This window comes from Adelges cooleyi, unplaced genomic scaffold, assembly GCF_023614345.1.
Source record: "Adelges cooleyi isolate 19-005CV unplaced genomic scaffold, UGA_ACOO_1.1 ACOO_flye_CR_arks_rails_tigmint_CR_PRNA_376, whole genome shotgun sequence".
NCBI classification, from domain to species: Eukaryota; Metazoa; Arthropoda; class Insecta; order Hemiptera; family Adelgidae; genus Adelges; species Adelges cooleyi.
Genome location: NW_026096053.1, coordinates 7,636,926 through 7,656,770, shown reverse-complemented (window position 1 = coordinate 7,656,770; position 19,845 = coordinate 7,636,926). Strand labels below are relative to the sequence as shown.

Here is a 19,845-nt window from a genome sequence, read left to right as displayed (position 1 = left end):
CCATTCACATGTATGCTAATTGGTAATAAGCTAATTTCGGCCTTGAATTAATTTTAACTTGTGGTAAATACATAAAATAAATGTATCAAAAGCGGATTTATCGGATTTTCCGGATAGTTCGGATTTGACAGACTGTCAAGATTATTTTTTTTTATCCGAGTTATACAATACATTATTATTTTAAATAAACGATGCGTCCATATAGGTATGTTCTACTGACTTTAAAGAAACGATTTATAATTTTAACTTGGTTTAAGAAAAAAAAAATGTTATCCAAAAATAAGAATTTAATTTTCATTTTATATTTTAACGCACCCATTACTCCTAATTGACACAATATCTCCTCTGCAATTACTCTTCTGCACTGATCTTATTTTTTATTGTATTAAAAAAACATACATCTAACTATTATTACAATATGTGTAAGTATGATATTATTTTTTTTCATCGTATAAGCGTTTTCGAAGGAGAATGTCTCGACTGCAAAGAGGGGAAAGGGGGGGGGGCGATTTTGACACGCCGGCGACGTGTCCTATTGCTTTCTTGTACTTAGATTTCATTCATTTATTTCTTGGCCGCGGACTCATAATTCGCACGCAATAAACATAATATTATAACGATATATTATACACGTGTATAATGTACTATATCACGTTATACTTGCATTATAATATTATTATGTAGGTATAAGGAGACTAAACTCGAAAATCGTTTAGTCCGCAACATTTCCGTTTGTCTAGCCACCGAAAACCGTTTATCCGACACATAATATTATAATATTATCATAATGACGATTTAATAATAATATCCTATAGCGATTTCCGCCGTTTGAGCTGTGTACACATTTGTCATACCCGTCGACAACAATAATAATAAGACTAACGCCGCTTTATGGGCGGGCCGGCGCCTGCATTTCTTTTGCATACCACAATATAGTGTAAATATAATTAATATTATTTTCTAAAATTGTATATTTGCATAAAAACCCGATCATTTATTAAACTATACTTGGATGCTTTCGCGCTAAACGTTTTGGCTAAACAAAACCGACCCGAACATAACCACGTTTACTTACAAAATAATTAAAAAAAAAAAACTACTGATGCAAACCTAAAACGATAATGACTGTGATCTCACATGATGATAATTGAGTTTGCACGTTAAAAGGAAACCTGATGTGGAAGTTATGCTTTAGGTACGTGGGCCTCAGCTATTTAAAAAGTGTCTAGGAGATGGCCATTAAAACCTCTTGAGGCTGATAATAGCAAAAGTGTACTATCTCTATTAATAATTAATATAAATGGCTTCCTATCGTTATTTTAGAGAAGTGAAATTGTTTAATAAAATCAAACAAATGTATTTGATAAATATTTTTCATAGTTTAATTTTAATCTTATTAACATAAACACAACAAAACATTATCGTAAATCTATTAGCATATTAAATATGTATTACCGAATTCAACGAGTATACTTTTAGGACGTTTTTAAGTCTCGTAGAAATGATCAGAAACGTTATTTGCCCGTGTTGAGAATTATTGTTCGATACACCCAATACAATATTATATAATATAAAGAGTAGGTACGTTGGTCGTTGGAGATTTTCTACTGGAAGAACGTCACGTTTTCCATTCCACTGGCCCAGTTAATAAATATTTTTTTTTGTACGACTGTCGCGGTCACAGGACGTAAAGGTAAAGCCGCCGGGTGGGTATATTATTTTTGGCCTACGACTTAGAACTGAGTTTTTTGATACGTGGCCAGCAAACGATGGTCAAGTAGTGTAAAGATAGGAGACGACTACAGTAAAGGGACCGTTCGCTTTCTATGCGACACTACATACTATATAGCTGTATTATTTCGATATTGCGTACAGGCTGGCCCTTGAACACGCACTCGGAGCGATTGTCTATTTTATTTTAATGAATATTATGGTAAAATCTAAAGTTATAACTAAAATTGCAAAAAAAAAAGTTAATACCAACTTTTTTTTTTTACCATAAATACGAGGTTTTTGTTTAGTAATAATAAGACATACAAATGCATACAATAAGGAGTAACATAAATGTCTGTTTGTTTATTTGTTTTTAATTTATGACTTGTTTTTTATAATATAAATATCTGGAAACAAGGGTTAATCCATAATCAATTTTGAAACAATACCTTTAACTCCAATTATTTCTGAATTAACGCTCTTCGTTTTCAAAAAAAAACCCTGTTAACAGAATTTTTAGAATTTTTTTCACAGCATTTTGTAAAGGAAATTTTTAAAAATTACACTTCTTACTCACTTTATAATCATTTAATAGAATAATTTTTCTCTCTGATGATGTCGGAGCAGTTATTATTATACAATATAAAATATTGTTGCGATGAGTAAGACACCTTGTAAGAATCCATGGCAAAACTATTGGTTCCGGTTGCGGTGGCGGAGACCAAACGACCACGTGCACGGTTTTTACTATAAGGCCACTGTATACATATTATACACATAATATAAATACCATTATAATATACCGCATCACCGGTAGTCTTTCTAGTCTTTACACGCGCCCAAGCCAAAAGCGTGTTTTTCATGTCTGTTTAAAAACAAACTCCAATCAAGTAATGCGCTGGTTTTTTTTTTTTAATAAATGAGAACAGTTATAAGACTGTAATAATATAATATCTCTAGGGATGTCGTATACGACGCCCTTTAACGATCGCCTTGCTAATTATAGAAATAGTATTAACGGGTGTATCGTTTTAAGACACAATAATAAAAATAACAATAACAGTTATTCATTCTCGTGTAAATCGTTTAAGACACAGGCTCTTCTATGGTGATGGAAAACACATAATAATAATAATTATACAGACTTATAATTAAGTATAACGTTGTTTAATACAGTGTTGGTTTGCTGATAACGGCGTTGACGGTCACCGTAAATTGCATAATGTTTATCGAGTACAAAGTGTACCAGACTGTTGTACCTACTAGACCTACACACAGTATAACGACAATATCGAAGAAAACTAATTAAATCCAATATTGTATAGTGTTTACACTTTAAAGCTAATAATAATACTATGACTAAAGAATCTTTGGACAGTGCCACGAAACACTGTTAATTAGTTGACCACTGGCAAATAACAATATTGATATTATAATATTATGGTGTTGTAGTTGTTAAGAAAGAAAACTACTTTTATAATATGGACAATTGCCTCAGTAAAAATTGTATTTTAATTTTTGGTCTGTACTACCCTATTAATGTTAATATTTCTAATCTCAGTCATTTCACTCAATAGAATTTTTTCTTAATTAAATTTTATATCACATATACTATACACTATCCTTGGTTATTTACGAATATATCAAGTAGGTGCGTTCGGATAGGTTAGGTTTGGTAAATTTGGTACATTTTAAATTATAGACATAACGCTTAGGGTCGAGTGGAATAGTTATTATAAACAAACGGGATGAATGTATAAAATGCAATTTTTATTTTATTAACACAAAAACAAATTATTATTTATAGCATTTAATTAAAATAAAAATTTGACTGTTATTTTATTTGAAAATTGACATTTACATTGATCTATATTTGTTAATCATTGTTTATCAAGGGTTTTTTTTTAGACCAATATTACCTACCTCATTTGGTCTAGGCGCACTAGTGGTCATTAAATTGCTTTATCATAGGGATTTGAAATATGTTAGCTCACCATACCACGCCGGTCTGACCTAAATTAAACTATCTAATTATTATAGTAAAATTATCGTTTCGATTAAAAAAAAATATGACATACTTAAAACACAAAAAACAAAAACAATTTTTTCTATTTTGGTACTAAAAAATGCAAATTGACATTATTTTTCTCATTATTATGATTATTTAAATAAAATTGAAAAAGTATTGTACAACGGTTGTAGGGAGAGGGGGTTTTGCGAATAACCTTGACGAAACCGTAATACTAAGAAATAGACCGAGAAGTCGACCCGTGCGTATTAAAAACATGAATAAAAAACAAACTCAACAATTTAGTAGACGACCTGAAGTTAAACCAGGGAGCACACGGTTGGCTACCTATCATCTAGTTGTATCGTTGTTTGTTGCAACAGAACGATTCCGAGATCTTGTAGAGTAATTTTCGAGTTTTTTTCAACTATACCTACTTCTTATTATACTCATGCGGCTCGTGGACATAATGTAATAGTATTATATTGCATATATCCGTACAACGGTCGTCTGACCGACGGGTATCCTCCTGGCGTACCATATGCGGTGTCGTTGGATTTGTTTATTTTCATTTTAATACATTTCTAAATAATTGTGCACTTGAAAAATATTATCGCCATGCGTTCAAATCGACCGGAGACGGCGGCGCGGTCCGACATAAATGTGTCAACGCGGTCCAATCTCTCTTCGGTTATGTCGTTATAATAATAATATGTATGCATTGCATTCTCGCGTGGAATTCGTGTGGAGTCTTTTCAAGTGCATACGCATTATAGGTGTACCCGTGTTGTCATTGTGCGACACACGGCCAAAAGGTCGTCAAGAACGTGACGTTACGCGAAAAAACCCAAGCGCGCGCTCAAAGGACCTCGCACGAAGAAAACTCCGAATTCCACGCAAACCCCACGAATGACGAGATTTCTATTATGGGAAATCGACAAAGGTCGACAAAAAAAAAATTATATCGGCAATAAAATTCACCTCACGTTTAACGATCGAAATGTCGAACACAATCGACGTTGAACTCCATAATAATAATAATATAATAAAATCGCATAGTACCTAATATAAGAAAAAATTCAATCGACTAAACAAATAATTACTGTACACAAGAAACGTAGTCTAAAAACTAGAAATAATTATTTTAAACATTAAAGTTAAGAGTTGGTTACAAAAAAACAAATATATATATACTCGCAACGGTGCGTATATTTCGATAATAATTAAACAAGTATATTTTCACTGGCTAGAATACTATTTACTTTGGCTAAAATATATATATTTTTTAAATGTTTATATTTATTACGAAAATATTATTGGAAGTGGCCGATACGGCATGTTTTTAGATCATCATAATTTACAGCGTACCCTCGCGTTGGTAGGTATCTATCGTAGCCTTCAAAAAACATTCCCAAATCCTAGTTGTGCCAATATTTTCAATCACTTTAAATATTTTACTAATATTGCACTATTTAACACAGTACACTGTACAACCTAAACTCGAGCAGTTATTTTACAACATCTTCGAGTGGTGCATCTGTCATGTGTGTGATGTTAAAGGGACGCGGGCGTCGTCGACGACAACGGCGGCGGCGGTGGCACTCAAACGAATGATATAATTTAATTTAATAGCTTTCGTCTGGGGGACAAACACACGACCGCTATTAAAACTTAAAGGGTCATCTAGTTTTCCGAGCAGCTGTCGTCGGCGGTCGCGGTGTATGTGTACATAAATACACAACATTTTTTTTATTAATATCTCAAAACGTTTACACGTACCTATATAAACAGGCCCCGTAAAACGTCCGGCATCGGATTAACCGAATTTAAGATGAAATCTGCCTTGGAAACATCCCTCAGACGTGGTCTTAATCCAAACGGATTAATATTATACATGACAAACGCGCAGAGATGAATCATATTGACTTTTTTTATAATATTTATATTATATTCTACGCGATATGCTAGTCTTTTTTTATTATTGTTATTATTTGATCGACCTTCATAATATCGTGGACATATTATTATTTTAATGGTTTCCGCGAATGAGAATAATATATAATATTATACAATACGTATAAACATTTTTTTCGCCGTTTCCATTCTCGTCAGCTGCTGACCGAAACGCCTCGCATATCACCTATACAATAAAATTGTGGGTAATAATAATAATAGTTCCGTCATCATCATCATCCGCGTTCAAGTCAACGGCCTCGCGCTCTTGACCAACCCAAAACTGTATATATGATATGTATATATATATATATATATTTAATAAAGTGGGTACACTTCGGATGCAGTTCCGCGAATTCGGTATATACCTATTTTAGCCATCGATCATTTTTTTTCTTCTTATGTTTCCGAGGTGTGACCGTTTTTTTCACTAGTATTTTACTATTATTATTTTATTTTAGATTATTTTTTTTCATCTTCTTCCGATACTTTTTACCTCTTTGACGGTATTGTTCCCCCTCCCCCCTAGGTTCACCAGCAGCCCGTTCGGGTTGTCGCCGTTAACAGGAAGTGTGTCCAAACGACCAAGAAAGCCATCGCGCACAGCATAACATAGGTATACATTTTCTAGTCACGCACTCGCAGTTTTTGCCTCTCTCTATCTCTTTTGCTGTTTTGCACTAATCGGGCCATCAAAAAAGAACCGAGCTACCGCCACCACCTCCACTATCAGAACTTATAATATAATACCCGTGGGTAAAAGGAAAAACGGGGGTAGGTGGGGGAGGGGTGGAAAGGTAAAATAATAATAATAATAATAATGATAAAAAAAAAAAAAATCAGACAGCGGAACTGACGAATACGTGAGCGACCGATTAGACATGCTATTGAAGTGATTTAACTGTGTAAAAAAAAAAAAAATAGGGTAAAAAACAGAAAAAGGGTTTAAGACAAAGCCCGAAGTCCATCCGGCCGCGGATACCTGCCAGGTCTGACCCAATTACCGATTGGTCACGGCCCTTGTATTCGATTTCCGGTGTTGTCGTCCGGCGGTGGCGCATCGCCCCCGTAATCGTTATCCAGTAATGTATTTTAAGACAATAATAGTGTCTATTTTTAAATCCCATAACAGAAGGCCGCGACGAGTGCGGCGAAAAAAACAAACCCGGTCTAGGTAAAAAAGTCAAAACTGAAGATGTTCGTTAAAAAAAAAAATCGTCCAAATCCAAAATATATACACCGGTTGAGAATTATCTAATCCGGAGAACTTCCAAAATTTGTTAAGGATGAGACAATCAGTTTCTCTAAAAATAATTGCAATCGTGTAGTTTTTCTTTTTGAAAACATTTTAGATAAAATTGTTTTACATTATTAGACGTTATTCAAATCATTAAAAAAAAACTAGACTTCTACAGACTTTTAAAACTTAAACGTTAACGTATATTTAAGTTAATTAACATTTTAAACTAAGAATAATGTTTTACAATTTTGGACAATTACTCTTAAAGTAACTTAAGTTTGAAATTTTAGACGGGAGGAAGGGTGGAATGTAGTATTAGTTTTATCTGTGGGTATTACTCTACCGCATTCCTCTTCCCGCCCTAAAACGAATTATAGTATTATTGTTATTTTTAAAACCAACCAAACTACAACAATTGTTTGTTTTGTAACTTTTATTTGATATTGTAAAATAAATCAATGACAAATTGTAGTATTCTTGTTTGGAACGTTTCCTGTCTGAGCATTTTGGGTTTGGACGTTTTTTTCTGTGACCTTTTTTTCTTAGACATTTTTCAGGGATAACACCTAGGCGTAGTACTCTATGACTAGTTTCGCTGCCATATACCTATATTGCAGGTATAAGGACCCGTCCTGCTGTCTGTTCGGCCGCGGGTGGTTGCCCCGCTCGGAACGTAACGGATTTTTTTAGCAATAAAAAGTAATTCCCAGTATTTGGTCGTTTATCTAGCCGTGTCGTCGTGTGTCTGGTTTAATTTCCCCCATTGAGGGCCTCCGGGCGTCATCGGACGGGAAAATCTTTTGTAAATTTGTGACAGGTCAAAGAAATTGGCGAGGACAAAATGCTGCATCGAAAATACATGTATAATACGGAACATGTAGCCTATAGGCGTATATATATATATATATATATATATTGATTGCACACGAGGCGAATCCGACGAAAAGCAGACCGCCCGACGATGACGTGGCCGCATCGCATAGCTCCTCTGCGGTCCTTAGCTCCCTTGTCACCAAAAACATTTATAAATAATTATACTTGTTAGAAATCTTAGGCGGGCGTGTTCTGATTTCTTACCAACATCATAAGCCCATAGCACATGTGTAAACAATAACCTATCCATCTTAGCCATGACTTTGTCGAGAGGATAGCTACGTGTGGACTCGACTTGAATTCCTTTAGTCTACCATATGGTACGCGCCAGAGACGATCTCGGTAGTCAAACCGAAAAATTAGAAGGAGAAAAAAAATTCGATAAACTTCTCTAAACAGACGGCACCGCAATAATAACACAACATCGACGTTGTTGTGGTCCGGATGAAAAAAAAAAATAAATTACAGGTTACCGCAGCCGAGGTAATTGTGCCACCCACTTGAGGGGTAATGCTAGTTAGCCGGTTACTTAACCTCATACGTGTATGGAATATGGATGTATATACATATATTTATTACAAAGGTGGTGTCAGGTTTCTACACACACACAAAATCGACTACTTGTTTCGGTGGTGGGCTACACCCTAAAAAACAAATAAACACTGTTATTGCGAGCGACCTTTAATCGTGTGTGGCCGGTGCGGTTCGTGCCGAATTTGATTTCTTCATCCCCCCCCCCATCCCCCACAATCCGTATAATGCATAATATTGTACACTATATACATACATAGCTTATATTTGTACTATGCGCGTTTAAACCGTGTCTTTGTGTCTACTGTTGGCTCGCCGACAAGGCCAAAAGGATTGAATGTCTATCGCTGTACCATATGGTTCCCCCTTCGGTTCCGGTTCAACACACAAGACGTCACCGCCGCCACAGAAAGATAATGTTGTCGGCGTTTAAATAAAAGTTTTTTTGAATTTTTTTCGTCGTTCGATACTCGCCCAATATTGTTATTATATTGTATAAAAACCAAACAATTTAACCAAAAAAATGTTTAAAAAAAAATAAACCGTCCGGACGATCCGCGCCGGCTGGGCCGATCCTGTATGTAACTATCCACTACGTGTAGTGCATTAGGAAGCAAAATCGAGTCGACAGTTAGGTTAGGTTTCCGAATTGATATATTACTAGTGTTACATAACTCGAATGTTGATCATCTACTCACGCACAGACCAAGCAACTGTGGGAAATCGGCTAGCCATGGTTTTCTGTTTCAGTTCTATTTCAATCTAATACACACACACATGTATAGTAGTAGTAGTAGTAGTAGTAATAGTAGTAATTGTAGGAGGTTAAGCTGCTGCATGTGTCGTGGAAAATCAAAACAAATTATTTAACTTCGAGGCTGTTTGTAGTGATAGTTGCCAGTAAGTTGTGGTGATTGTTAATTTTTTTCCTTGTGTGTAAATAATAATTATTGTCCTCTCGGGGGAGGGGGGGATTACTACATGTTAATGTATAGGTGCACACGCTGCCGCGGTTTCATAATGAAAAATATAATAATAATATTAACTACTATTATATCCGACTTACTCGGCGACGAGCATACCGTAAAATAATTATAAAATTGTGTAGAAGTTATTTTTTTCTTTATTCAAGGTCTCCGGCATTTTCAAAAAGACTTCCTCGATATATAGTCAAACTTTTAGTTTCTTCCCTCTAAAAAAAAAAATACCCGACCGACTATTGGTTGTTGCCAGTACGCATTTTTAATTTACTTTATCGAAACAAAAGTTTCCTATAAAGGATAGTATTATATGTATATTTTTTATCGTCCGTTTGGACCAATGAGAAACTATTATTTATTATCATTATTACGTTTTTTTTTTTTTGGTGTACAAAAGATGACAAAAAAAAAACAATAAAATATTTTAGGACATTGTCGTTTGGTGCGTGTGAGAGGGGTACAACTCCGGAAACGGAGACTCGTATGACATAAAAAAAATCATAGTCATCTTTTGTACCAATGCATTAGACATAATAATGATATATACGGCAATTTTAATGCGTTATGGAAGTATGGAGTACATGACGTATTAAAGTAATAATTTTTCATTAGAATTATTACTCCCAACTCAAATTACTTGACAGGAACAGCTTTACTCCGTGCCGTGTTAGGTCCTCATTACTACAATATACTAATACAATTATTTGTTACTCACACGAATAAACCAAAAAATCACAATAAATTTTTAAGTAACACGGTTAAAAATATTGATTTTTTATGTTCATTTTCAATGGATACCTAATTTTTCTGATCCAACAAGGCAATTATTGCACCTATACAAGTGCATAGAACATACAAAAAGATGTCAAGCCAGCTTAGATTCGAAATAACAGCTACTAACTACTGATCGACAGTTGGTTATAGATTACAAATATTCTGAGTAAGCCATTTATGAAATGCAGATTGGAACAATAACTATGGTTAAATAAAATGGTAAGATAATTAATTTATACATTTTTGATATGCCTCGTTTTATAATGACATAATAATAAATTAAATCTTGTTTAAAGTGACCTATTGAAATTGTTGATTTCATCAATAATTCATAAAACTAAAATTCAATATTTACATTTTGAAATGTGTAAAAATTGATGACGACTTTTAAGCTTATTTATTTTTTACTTTGCATTATTACCTACTTGTAAAATTTCATTATGAAAACATATGTAAAAATAGTTTACGTTTTTTTAAAAATATATTTTTCATTAAAACGGATAAAACATTTTTGTTTATTTCAATCATCAAGTGATTTGTTGACATTTTCAAAACTTGACGCGTCAACGTTTTTGGCGCATATTTAAGATGTAACTTATTTAAAAGTAGTTTTTTTAATGAGTACCTATGTTTAAAATTAATAATTTACAGATACTTAGCAATAAATATTTTAGCTGCATAATGCTATAATTTGCTGTGTTGATTGCAAACGCAAGCACATATTTCATTGCTCATTATCGCGCGTTAAGTTCTGAACCTAACGAATGTAACCATAATATTATGTTGTAATAAGGTAACATATAAAATACAAAATGTTCACATTTATTTTTAAAACATTTGTTTTTTTAATACCCTCGTTATGTATTATTTTATAAGACATGGTTAATTTTATTTCTGCGTATTATGAAAAAAAAAACATTTTTACGGGCTCGTAAAATGCAAATACTAGAGTACGTTATATAATTAGATAGATACATCTATATAGTTATATAGATTATAGCTAATAAACATGTTAGTTTAACACGGTAAATTAGTAAATAAAACAATGTCTTTCTTTTAAACGAATGCCATTATTCGGCAACTGTTGAAGTTCCCTGCTGTTAATTTTATTATGGTTGGTAGTTGGTACTACTCTTATGCTCGGCTAGGTGTTATTACTATTTATTTAATATAGTATTAAAATGTGCGGGTAGATTGAAAACCGATTGAATTAGCCGACCTTGGTATAGGTATGAGTAATGCGCGATGAAGAAATGGACAAAACGATTAACTATAGGTTAAAAAAAAATATTAAAGAAAACCCAATATTGTAATAGCAATGCGCGTTTGTTCGGAAAAGAGGTAATTTTTTCGAATAAACTAATCAGTAATAGTATAAAAAACTGATCTATCGTTCTTTATTTTGTCGGCGATTATTGTCAAGAGCATCAAAAACTTACTCCTGCTGCTAATCATGGTAAACAGTGTTTTGGGTACCTTTGAGAAAACCAAAAAAAAACGTGAAGATGTAAATTATATTATTCGATGCCCCCATCAGGCCGGGGGCCCTGGGCTCGTGAAATAGAAACCCGTACTCTACCTCTCTAAGTGATTTACATATATAGGCCGCATCTTTCTTTGCAATTATTATTTTTTATTATTATTATTATTATTATTGTTATATAATGATCGGGAAAACTCATCAGTACCGTTGGCGAGACACGCGACCGTTTAACCCAGTTGCGTGTTACACTAATCAAAACCTATACATACATTATCAGCTCCGTCCAAATCATTATATTATTATGATGTGCGCGCTAGGAATGGCAATTCGAATGGGTCGGTTAATTATCATAATTGGTTTGAACGTCCTATTTAAATGCATGTAAATATTATTAATTTTTTATATTTTTGGCCGTTAAGCGAAACCGATTAGTAGTACAAACAATAACGTCATACGAAAGCAGACCGTCTATAATAATTTATTAGACCATTGTATTAAATTTATAGGTACACACAATATTGTGCACTTGAAGTTAAATGCAAAAAAAACATTAAACGTCGAATCGATGGCGCCAATCTTTGGAAAGTGTCCGACGGCCGACCTGGCTAATATCATCTATATAATTAATAATCGGTTCTACTAAATAAAACGCCGTCGAATTTTTATGTTTAAATATTTATGTTTGTCTCTAAATGGCCACTCACATTTTTTTGCAAACTCACGTTTAACACATTTTCACCAACCAAAAAAAGTTTGGGCACAATTAAATATGTTAATGTGAATAGTTTTTCTTTTGATAGATCCCATAAAGCTAACAACGACAAATAAGCCGATACGATTATAATGGTCTCGAGTGGCCAACTACTGGAAACAATTTTATGTCACTCATAAATCTTGGATATTTCGGACGAAGACCGGTGCGGGAAAGTTATTAAAACAATAAACGTCATATGATATTCGGTAACAACTATTATGTGACACTACATCGTGACAATGTTAACCTCTGAAATAAAAATCCAAACCACATCAATATCGACAACGTTTATTAAATAAAAAAAAAAAAATCTTAAGCGATCGCTCGAGGACAAACGTGTCGAAAACTTTGGTCGTTTGTGTGTACTTACTACTTAGCGTGCACAATTCGATTATAGTTATTACTGCGTAAACTTGATAGACGGAATGAGTGTTTTTATTTTGTATCGTTCAACGATAATTTTTTTCTGTTTTGGTGGGAACCGCGGCGGTATACACACACACACACACATATTCGTCATCTTATTATAAAAAGACGGAAACGTCCGAGCGTTTAATAACAATAAAAAGCGGTTGTGAGTGATAGAGCAAGAGAGAGAGAGTGACAGAAACAGAAAGAGGAAAATAGGTAAAAGAAAAAAAAAACACACAAAACCACGTCGGCGAGTAATAACCCAATGTGTTCACCGCGACCGCCAAAAAAGAAGAAGAGTGTCTATATAGTCACTACTGGTTACCCTGAGCCCGGGCCATGTAATTATATAATCTACAACAATTCCCATTGTTCTGCGCGACCGATTTCTCACATTTCCGACCTTAACACACACTCCGGAGAGCTTGAAATAATCTAAGAAAATTACCCCTCGAAAAAAAAAGTAATAATACAAAAAAACAACCCTCCGTTCGCACTGACGACACTATCCGACCGAGAATCGTTTTGGTAAATTCGTTCGACGGTTATACACTATTCGTGTCTGGTTTCTCGAAACGAACGGTGGTGATGAAATCAAAATAAAAAATGTAAAAAAAAATATTTATACGTCAAGTGGACTAGTCGGGGCTAGGTCGTCCTCGACGGCGTTGACGTGCGACGGCGCTTGGGTCCATATTGTGTGGCATGAGTGTAATTTATTGGTGTGTATTCGTGTAATTGGAAACCTTAAACAGTATCAGCTGTACATACATTCAACGTAAACGGATCAGCACCGTTTAGTCAACATGGTCTCATGTATTATTGTAAACACCGCGGGGGTGAGCGATTTTGGAAATAAACACTAATTGTAGGGTGACATAAACCCCGATATTGATATGGACATACAACACCAATATAATCTAGGCGAATATTGGAAAAATAGCCTATTGGCCTAGGCTCGAGATAACGTACAGTAAGAGCTGCTAAAGTTAAATAATTTTGTTTACCATATTTAACTACAAATCAAAAAAACTAGAGGCGCTAAATATTCACAAGTACTCTTCGTGGTAAGTCTAAGTAATAATGTGTTATTAAAACATACGAATAAATGCAGCGTTTTGTAATGTTAACGCAAATGAGGATAAACAAATTTAAGGTTTAACGAGTTTGGTTTGTTTAGCCAAAATAACGATTTAGATAAAAATTTAGACTTTTTGACCAAGCACCCGAAAAAATTATTAAATTTAAAAAATATGTTTGGACATAGTTTGAAGGATTTAGAACGTTGTTGAATTATTCGACCAAATGTTTCGGACATAGAACGACATCAGTTGCTGTTATAAAATACAGAGTTGGGCAAATTTTAAATAAATAATGAAGAACGACAGAAACAAATCGAATAATTAATTTCAAATAACGTTATTCGAATAAATTGCAAATAAAATTAATACCCATTTATTAATGTTCAACTCTGACCATATACGGCCACTGGTTCGGTTAGTTCAGTGATTGAGAACCAGGGTGTGAGCCTTAATTTTAGAGAATAAAATATATTTTGGAAATACAGCGTGATTAATTTAGAACAAATATGATATGATCTGATGACCAGAAACCAGTTGTAACATACCTATACACTGATGAAGTTGATTTTATTTCCGTAGGCGTTGTGCCCCGTTTGAGCCTTTTTCAGATTAATCCCCAAATCACAACTAAACTATTACTTATTATTTAGTGTCGTTGCACTTGCTCCGGTGTTCACAATCGGCAACCGTAACCGCCCTATTATAAGCCGTTAACGGCCAGTTTTCTTTTTTAACGTTTGATTTTGATTTATTGTTTGAAACTCAAGATCCGTTCGTTTCCCATGTACAATATCCGGTTGAAAATCTGTTGTTGTTTTTTTCCCTCGAAAATTGGGACAAACAATTTTTTTTCAGGCCACTGTGTAACGGTGATTTCCACTGAAACACATTATATTATCATTGTTTTTTTTTTCAGGTACCGCGTTAAAGCTTAGTTCCTGCGACGGCAATCGCGTCGGTTGAATGTGTGCTGCAGCACTATCATCGGCCATATTATTTAGCTGCCGGTTTCCCGGATACACGAGGGAATTCGATACGGGCCTAGATCCATCCAACTGTTAATCGCGTGATAGTATAACAATACAAACTATGTATGATACGAGACGATAGAAAATAGTACAGATGTGTAATTAATTATGTGTGGTGAGCTTAAGCGTGTATCTGAAAAACTGGGCGATGCTTTACCCACGGCGGTCGGTTAACTCCAATAATTTATTTTTAATTATTTAATTCATATTTTGTAACTTTTTGACAAGTTCTTTCCAATGAGTTTAGAATCAATATTCTATCTCTTATAGTTTAAGAGAAAGCAAGCGTTTTTAAAATTATAACACGCTGGTTTTTTCAAATTAAAATTATTATACCACATGCGCATGAAATGTATTATCTGTATAAGATAATATAATCTTATATTAAACTAAGACAAATATTTATCTTCTCTTACTATTAGTGTGTAGCGTTTTCCCCCCTGATCACTACAAGCTCTTAGTGTTACGGAGTTTTGATTTTTTTTTTCATTTCATTTACCTACCATATTTATTTCATTTTTAAAAAATCAAGAAAGTAAAAAAAACGTCTTACGATACTGGTTAAAATATACATTTTTGGCTATCGTTTAGTGTCTATTACCATTGGAGTCTTTCGTTCATAGGTCTTTCGCACTTGAGTGAAACCCATTTTAGGTGTAACCGATTTAGTCAAGCCTCCCACCCGGGTTTCCGCCTACGAGGACGTGTTGACGGGCTCAAACGTTTATTAAAGGCGAGGTTCAATAATGGAATACACTGATTAGCGAAAATAAATTGCATTTCATTTTTGAACAATTTTGTCGAATTTAATAAAACATTTATTATTTACAAAAAGGTGTAATAAAATGATATTTGTTTAACAACCTGTATAATATCAATATGATTTATTTATAATATAGTTTTTTTTTTTTTAGTTTAAATAATTTCCACTAATCAAGTGAATAGTGTAAAAGTGATAAAAAAGTAAATGTTTAATGTTATTCGATTATTATAGTATACTAATTTACAATAGTTTACTATTATTGAATAACACCAAACCACTTTAAATGGTAATTTAACGATTGAAAATACTATTTTATACTAGTAGTTAATTTAAAAAAAAAAATGGTTTTTATTTTCATAAAAAAAACAGGTGAACAATAAACAACTAACTGATTGACTACTAAAATTTGTTTAATATAAAATGTATTTTAATTTAGAATACCTACGCTATAATTATTAGGATTTTAAAATATCGTGAAATTTATTTATGTGAATATCTTATTGAAACATATCAATCATTTTCATGAAATGTATGCGAAACGATGAAAAATGTATTAAACCGAGTTTCTATTTTTATCAACTAATAACACAAATTTAAAAAGAATGTCTTCGTAAATTGTACTTGTGTATTCATTTAAATGTATAAATTAATTGAATTACATAATTTATATGATAAATGTAAAATAAACCTTTAATTTATGTATTTGTACTATAAATTTAATAGTGTTTATTTGTATTGTAAAATTGAAATTGTCCTATGTATTTGTTTATTGAGTAGTATGCTGTCATTTGACAACCTGCATAGTGGGCAGATCGCTTTCTATTTTAATTAAATATAGTTGTTTCTCTCTATCTTTCACCGTTTCATAAATAGTTGTTTATCTATTTAAAAATAAAAATTGAATAACAAAATTTAGTCAAATAAATAAAATTACTGATAATTTCAATATAAAATAATATATATTATAGTGTATTAACAATTAAATAATTATTTATACACTTTATTATTATTTAATATATGAAACTTAATTAATACTTTTATTTATACAAATATTTTATTTAACTATTAATCAATTATTTAATATTATACGGTTTAAAATCACAACTGATGAAATTAAAACTAATGAATAAAACATATAAATATTATGTAACGATATTCTTAACTATAATACAGCTCATTGTGGCCTAAGCTGTTCAGTTCAATTGTCAATTAGAAATTGTCCATTAAAAAAAAAGAAACAAAATTAATTAAAATATTTTATAGTAAAATTTTATATTTAACTATCTATAATTTAGCTATAATGATACATTTTAGAAAAACTCAAGACGGAACGCGTGCCTTTTTAGACGGTCAATAAATAAAAAAAGGAAATTAAACTGCAAAAAAACCGAAATTCCAAAAGCGTTGTATGCAAATGTTCGGCGGCGCTATTTTTGAAGATAAAAAAATCTCACCTGGGATCGAAATTTGGATTATCCGAATTGGATTCAGTGGAAAAAACTACCAATAACCAGAAACAACGGTTACCTATGCGTGCTTCGAATAGCCGAGTGGAATTAGTATTTTTGTTGTTTTTTGCGCTCTCTTTGAAGAAAAATATCTTCTACTCCGACAGAACCACCGATGGGACGACCCCACACGTTGTGGTTGCTGTCCGTGTCAGATCTCCACGAATTTTGCCACCGACCAGTCGCCCCAAAAAACCGCCCTTTCCTCTTAAGGGTTCCCACCATTAACCGACTTTGCTTTTGGGTGAAGCTTTTAGGCAAGAAGTATACACACGATTACTTAAACATGATAATATTATTATGTTTGCAGACTGACAATTATTATGTTTATTCGGCAGAGCTTGGTCGGAGCGCACAAGTCGAGCTTAACATATTCGGATTACACCGGTTTATTTTTAGACCGGACGGCCGACGTGTGCCAGACGGATTTTGTGCCGTTTTGAACCTTTAATATTTAATTATACGAAACAATCGGAGGAGACGGCATATACATCCGTTTCGGGCAACCGCATATAAGAGGAACGATATCATTTTTTTGCAATGTTTTTTTCTCTGTCTCGATAAAATATGTGCGTTATTTTTTTGCGAAAATTTTAAACTAAAATGAAAATATTATCTCTCACACGGCGACAACACGAATCGAGAGACACGCCGGTTCTGAGCTGAAACGCCAATCGTTGACTTTCACGTGTTCAGATATTGCATCGTGTCCGTCGGCGGTTCCTCCTTTAAGACGTTGTGCCGGCCGTTTTGGGTGGCTTTGGAATGGAACTTGGACATTTTTTTTTACACACATACTCACAGTAAACTGTTAATCGTTATCAAGCGTTGGGAAATTAATCGTCTCGATGTGCCGAATAATATTAACACTGCGGCTTGACCGCATTCTCTACGACGTTCTCTTTCGAGTCAACAGGGTGAACTTTCGATAACCGTCGATTCGCCTAGTTAGAACGGCTGGCTAACGCGACAGGCAAGACTACATTCGACTTGACGAGTAAGCTTTCCTCGATTATCATTAACAAAATGTTCGTTCCGAGTCGGTGTAGTATTTGGTGTAGTAAAGGAAAACCTACTGACTCATATCGTGAGACCGTCCGAAAATAGACTTTGGCCGCGTTCCATTTTTGACGGTTTTCAGTGCCGTCTCGGCGGACGGCCACAGGCCATCGGCCAACGGTTTGGCCCGCGGATGTCGAATATAATCGTTTTTGAAAATATTAGATGTTACTATTTGGTACTTACTGCAATTCCTGCACAACACCTGCCGGACGGCTTGCACGTTCTTGGGCGTCCGGAGCACGGGTTCGCCGAGCACGGACAGGTTGTGTGGGCCCACGCCGGCCACGAACACCAGGTACTTTGCGCCGCGCTTGATGTTGGCTTCGACCGTCTGGCCGCCTGCGGCGGGCGCGAACCGCTGGACGCACTGCGACGACCCGCCGCCCGCGGACCCGGCCGGCCGTCGTCGCCGCGGGTCTCCGCCGCCGCCCGGGTCGCGTTTCTCACGAAAGTACAGCCGAACCGGGCTGCCAACTCGGAGGCCCTCGTACGTCACCGCCTGCATGGCGTCCTTGTGCACCCGCTGCACGACGAACGTGACGCCGTACGTGCCGGCGTCCTGCCGTACCGGGCTCTTGGACCGCACCTTGCCCTCGAACACCACGTCGGACGCGTACGCCCGGGCCGAGACGTCGTTGGTCTCGTCGCCCAGATGGGCGCAGGGCGCCATCCGGGTAGCCACCTCTGCGCCTACAGCCAGACACCACACGGCCAGCGCCACCAACACTGTCCGGCACACGCAAACACCATCCGTCATGTCACCAACGGTACCGCGGATTATGCGAATCCGTCATATTATTGTATAATATACTTAACGACGATTATCGACGGTTGTCGCGGGCAAAACCAAGAGGAAATAAAAATTATATTATTATTAAATTTCTTTTTTTTTAAATTTATTTAGATTTCTTCGTGTCCGCCGGCCGACGAGTTTTAAAAATGTTGGTTGTACGCATTAATACTCTTAGGTGGTGTCCATCGTGACGTTGTCGTCGGTGACAATAATAATTTGCGTTAATATTTTGGCGCTAACAACGATTATTACGGTCGGATCGATTGATTTTTTAAATTAAAATAATAATACAACAATTTTTGAAGTAAACGCAAAAAATCAACGGACTAAAATAAATAAATAAATTTAAAAAAAACAATTCACCACTTTATACCGACGTAGCACACGATTCGCGTTTAATATTATGTACTATTTTATAATAATATATACTGATTACATGACGACGGACGTACACGTGGGGTAAAGTCGGCCGAGCACCGGTGCACTCTTACGCCCCGATTACGAGTAGCACACTGCGAGAGGTCGCGCGCCGCCAGCAACGCAGCCGCCCGCCCGCCGCCGCCGCTCATTGGTCAGTGCCATCTGACGGACGACCGCCGCCACCGCCGTGGCCGCCCGAACGCCGTTAATATTATTGTGATTAATTTATTAATAATATCGTATAACACTAATAATCTCCGCCACCGACGCGACGCGGTTATAATAATATTGTTATTAATATATTATGTCATCGATAGCACGATCTTAATGAATGTTACCTGTCAATTTTACACTAGCCACAAAAAACTTCATAACTCCGGAAATTCAACTTATTTTGCATTTACACCTATTTTCTAATTTATTTAAAAATCGGTGACTTATGTTGTTTTTGAAATGACTGATTCAATTA

At 34.9% G+C, this 19,845-nt stretch overlaps 1 protein-coding gene across 2 annotated transcripts in view; it reads right to left on the bottom strand.

Annotated features, from left to right (window-relative positions):
• Positions 1-19,459, bottom strand: part of LOC126840841 (protein vein) — a 37,366-nt gene extending 17,907 nt beyond the window's left edge. For both annotated transcript variants that reach the window (XM_050576803.1, XM_050576804.1), the window contains exon 1: positions 18,347-19,459. In XM_050576803.1, coding sequence (XP_050432760.1) covers positions 18,347-18,920 — 574 coding nt within the window. In that variant the 5' untranslated portion in view covers positions 18,921-19,459. The remainder of the gene's footprint in view (positions 1-18,346) is intronic.
• Positions 19,460-19,845: the final 386 nt, after the last annotated feature.